This window comes from Dendroctonus ponderosae, unplaced genomic scaffold, assembly GCF_020466585.1.
Source record: "Dendroctonus ponderosae isolate FM_Combo_2020 unplaced genomic scaffold, Dpon_F_20191213v2 Dpon_F_20191213_7, whole genome shotgun sequence".
Lineage (NCBI taxonomy): Eukaryota > Metazoa > Arthropoda > Insecta > Coleoptera > Curculionidae > Dendroctonus > Dendroctonus ponderosae.
The window spans coordinates 4,575,069-4,579,968 of record NW_026018916.1 but is presented as its reverse complement, the minus strand read 5'-3'; the positions used below and the strand labels follow the sequence as shown (position 1 = coordinate 4,579,968).

General features: G+C 35.9%; 1 protein-coding gene across 2 annotated transcripts in view; it reads left to right on the top strand.

Annotated features, from left to right (window-relative positions):
- Positions 1-4,900, top strand: part of LOC109537746 — a 13,135-nt gene that overhangs the window by 2,982 nt on the left and 5,253 nt on the right. For both annotated transcript variants that reach the window (XM_019904616.2, XM_019904617.2), the window contains exons 2-6: positions 3,472-3,661; positions 3,788-3,905; positions 3,972-4,106; positions 4,212-4,395; positions 4,454-4,685. In XM_019904616.2, coding sequence (XP_019760175.2) covers positions 3,607-3,661; positions 3,788-3,905; positions 3,972-4,106; positions 4,212-4,395; positions 4,454-4,685 — 724 coding nt within the window. In that variant the 5' untranslated portion in view covers positions 3,472-3,606. The remainder of the gene's footprint in view (positions 1-3,471; positions 3,662-3,787; positions 3,906-3,971; positions 4,107-4,211; positions 4,396-4,453; positions 4,686-4,900) is intronic.

The window sequence follows — 4,900 nt, the reverse complement described above, 5'->3', positions numbered from 1 at the left end:
TTTCACGAAACTGCGCTTTCTCAAATAAAAATTTGCAACTTAGAATCTAGAGCCAGTAGAACTTGAACTATTGACATTATATAGAAGACACTCGAGTCTAAAAATCCTCAATAGATTATTTAAATCGCGCCAAATCTAGATTTGTGCGCGCTTTGTCAATGATGATCTGAAAACTCTTTGACTTGACGTTACTCCTATTCAAAAGTGTAATATAAGCTTCCTTTCCTTTCCTTGCTCAAAAGGAAACGTAACTCTTCTTCGTTTCGCTCATCTTTCTTCCTTATTATTGCTAACGACACATTTATAATGATTTTACATAACAATTGTGCTCATTTGTCGCCAGCTACCAACTACCTAAATTCAAATCGTCGACGATTTGCCCAATTTTGAAAGTAACCGTTATGTTGTAACGATCCACATAACAGTTCATGAGAAGACCATTAAGTGAACTTCCATGCTTACCGAATAATCACTTGTAAATTTATTCAAATATTGTGCGAATCTACAAACGCCCATTTCACATGCTGGCTTAATTGCTCAATTTTATACGTGCATGTTTCCTTTTTTTCTCCAAGTTATTACTGTTGATGAACGGAAATATATATGTATTTAGTTGTGTTCAAGCATTCACACTTCCTCTGGCCCACTTAACACCAAACTCTTTGTCTTTTTTTAAGTCGAAAATTACTTCTTCACCGATAAACCGACTATTTTATGTAACTGATACGTAGAATGACTTTGCGAATAACTTTGATACGTTGGCCTTATTGGATCGAAATAAAACAACATTTAAGCGACTGGCCATTTGAGGACAATCAGGATGTAATTCAGTGTTGGCTAACAATAATAATAATAATAATAACTTTAATGGCGCTGAACTTGGTTAAATAATTCAATGTAAAAAGCGGCCGCCCACTGTGATGGTTTTTATTCCAGACTTTGGTTTCATTTACATTCACAATCCAATAAAATTCGGTTTTTCAATCTTTTTACTCGTTTCGTATCACATCGAAATTATGAATCGCACAAATCTAGTGAAAGTTAAAAAGTCATCAATATAGATATTGCAATTACGCTAGGGAATGCCAAATAGCGTGCGTTACAAAACCGGTAACAATTAAAATGGATTGCTGTTGCTTTTATTAATTAATTGATTATTGTTTATATCGGTGCTATGGATGGATGTATAGGGTGGGTAAGTTTATAAGCGATTAGTTCCGTTTAAAATACATGAAAAAACAACAAGGATTTAATTTGCAATTGGGTTCGCAATTTCGAAAATTTTGAAAAATCCTGCTAAAAGAAGATTTTACGAAAGTACATCTTGACTGGTTTGCTTGCGAGCTAAAGCTTTTGAGCTTAGCGCATTTTATTGAATAAACAATTTGCTTTTCTGGGTGATGATGATGGTTTTTAATAGCTGCGATTTTATTTAACGCTTCAGATATTTTTAAAAAGCCTTTTTTGAGATTTTCAGGAAAATTGCCCTAAAAACACAGAATTTTTGAAGAGTTCAGATTTTTGCGGCAATTTTGTAAATGTATCAAGAAACATTTGAGAGAGAGGATTATTTTATACAATTTGTTAAATAAGATTTTAATCTAAACATTACAGTTTTGATTTAAAAAATTTCAATTTACGAAATATTTCAATAAACTTACGAATTACATGAGATGCGCTTAAGTGTCTAGACCCTTTTATAGTCTGTAATTTTATTTAAAAAATCCTGGTATTCAATGCTATTTAAAAAATTCCGCAAAGAAAATTAAAAAACTCCTTTCAATACAAAAGCGTTCTTCTATTTCCTGCAAATATGAACAAAGAAGTGAGTTATATGAGATGCGCTTAATTCTGTGCTGTCAATCGTTAGATCAGGTTTTATTCGAAAATTCCGAGTTTTTGAGGAGATTTCAACATTTTCCAAACGTAAATGGTGGAGAACTCTTTTGTCCACAAAATCGCATTTCAATTTATATATATATACTAGCTGACCCGGCAAACGTTGTATTGCCATATAAATTATTCCTAGGATTTTTTTTCATCTCGCGGTTTGCCCCCTTGAGATTTTTTTAAATTTATTGAATTACTAATATAGCTATTAAAAGATAGGGGTTTATGGCAGCACCCATATCACTTAGGGGTATAAAAAATAGATAACAACCTATTCTCAGACCTACTGAATATACATACAAAATTTCATCAAAATTGGTCAAGCCGTTTCGGAGGAGTATGGTAACTAAAACTGTGACACGAGAATTTTATATATATAGAAATATATATATTTCAAAATATACTTAAGTACGCGCCGCTTTTTGTTAGGATTTACTCGAATCCTAGTTCTTCAGCTATTTTTTAAAAAAATAAAAAAAAGAAGAAATATTTAGAGCAACTTGTAGGCTGTTGTTTCATTCAAAAATCCCCGGGTTTTCAGGACGATTTTAAAAATTCGTCAAGGAACAATTAGATTTTTTGTCATAAAAGCGTTTTTATTCTTACGATGATCTTAAAAAATAAGCGAGACATAAGAGATGCGCTTAATTCTGGGATGTATGGAGGTTTTATTAAAAAAATCGATTTTTTGGGAATATTTTGAAAATGAACTCTCTTATGCATAAAATATTTTTACTCTCCGAAATATTTCAAAATACACGCAAAATATTTGAGGCGCTCTTAAGTAGCTAGAGACTAGAGTTAAAAAATCCGGCATTTTGAGGCATTTTCTAAAAATTTTCAAAGAACATTTTTAAGAACCTTTCTATACAAAAGTGCATTTTTAATTTCCTAAATAACTCAAGAAACAAGCGAGTTATTTGAGATGCGCTTTTGCCGCTAGTGCTTTCTCTAAGCTGCGACTTTAATTAAAAAAACCGGCATTTTGAGGCATTTTCAAAAAATTCTCTAAGCACGTTTTATAGAAGTCTTCAATACAAACGATCAATTTTCTCCAAAATATCTCAAGAAATCAGCGGGTTACTTGAGATGCGCTTTTGTCCCGGCAGCCTTTTCCAAGCTGTGATCTTAATCTCGCCTTTTTGAGGCGATTTCTACAATTCCTCAAGGCACATTTTAGTAAACTCGTCCGTACACACAACAGTGGGCAAATATCTTAAATATCGCAAAAATCCCTCGTGTTAAACGACATGCGCTTAAAACATTAGCTCCCCATGAAAAAGCTTCTTTATCTCAGCAAGTTATAGATATTCAGCAATTGTGAAAGAAAATCTACTCTGTACTTCATCAGGGTCATGAAACCGAACTATTCGCTATACATTCACTTGTCGCTAACCTTGCAAATATGCATTTTTAACGGAATTGTTTGCATTTCGTTCTTTTGCCGATTAATTGCTTGTTACCTTAATGGTAATCAACCCATTGGCAATGGCTATTATGGGGGCAAAAAAATTCATTAACCATGCAACGATCTAATGAATGCACATGCGAAAAAGTCCAAGACATTGTCATGTGTTTTAGGAACGCCGATGTCTCAACGTGCGATGAACGCAACCGATCAAAACTTGACCGAAAACCATCGAGCTACCATTTCTTTTTCCTTCTAGGCATAATGTGAAATTATATGAAGGCTCAATAAATGATTACGAAAGTACAATGCTGTTTGGCATGTGTATCAAGTATATTTGGATAGCGGGCTATTTTTGCTTAAGTAAGTATCAGGAGGCCGCTTTTTTGCGATTAGATCTTATGCTAAAATATGCAAACGATATTCATTTGCATTTTTAATTGAACATGCAGGAAACTTTCCTTTTAATTTACTGAAATGTACTTTCAGTTAGTGCAGTACCACGGATTGACCACTCGGACGACTCGCAGGATTTTAACGACATCGTTGTTTATAATGCAGTCGTTAAATCAATGAGAGAATGGCAGGCGAAGAAAAGTGCCAACAGGTATACTTTGCCAGATTTAAGAGAATGTCTAATCTATGAAGAGTAAAATAACTCTCTTACCGGTAGAACCAAACGGGAAGAACCTTCAGTATGTTACGAGGGACTTGGCTGTTTCGATGCCTCCGGCCCTTTTGGATACCTGGATATGTTACCTAGCAAACCCGAGGACATTAACACACGGTTTCTTTTGTATCCAGCCAGGTGAGTGAATTTTTATCAAGCAACAATTTTGCCGAGCGCCCATAAAACTTAGTGAGTCAAGAGAAAGTTGTTAGATTCGGGAGAAATTGCAGTTTTTCGTTGCAGGAACAGGCAACGACGCAGCAGTTCAGCGCCTACGGAAATTCCATTCGAAAAGTTGGACGAAGCTTTCGAATGGGCAAAAGGCGGCTTCAACAAGAGCCTACCGACCAAAGTGCTCATACACGGCTTTGGAAGCGACTGCGGCTATATTTGGGCGTATGAAGTACGAAGTGCTCTGATCGCTGTTGTAAGTACTAAATCACCATTCCTGAGTCAGCCGGAGAAAAACCGTGATCATTCGATAGGAAGAAGTGAATACAATATGCGTTGATTGGTCGAACGGGGCCGCTTTGCCCAACTACGTCAAAGCGTCAGCAAACACCCGATTGGTTGGTAAGCAGCTCTCTTTACTGCTGAGCGGATTGGTTGAGAAAAATGGACTTTCTCTGATGAACACCCACTTGATTGGCTTCAGCCTTGGGGCGCACATTGCTGGATTTGCCGGAGCCGATTTAGGAAATCTCAGCAGGATTACAGGTATTTGGGCGCATCCGCCATTTATTCTAGAAATTTAGTGCTGTATAAAAATCCTGTCTATTCATGGGTAAAAAATTGGAACATGCAGGTTTTTGAATAGACTATCTTATTATGAACCTTTTTTGAGTTTCCTCAATGTTCCAAGACATGTGAGCTATTTGAAATGCGCGCAAAAGGGGCAGGGGCGGATCCAGCTTTAAAGTCAGGGGGGGGGG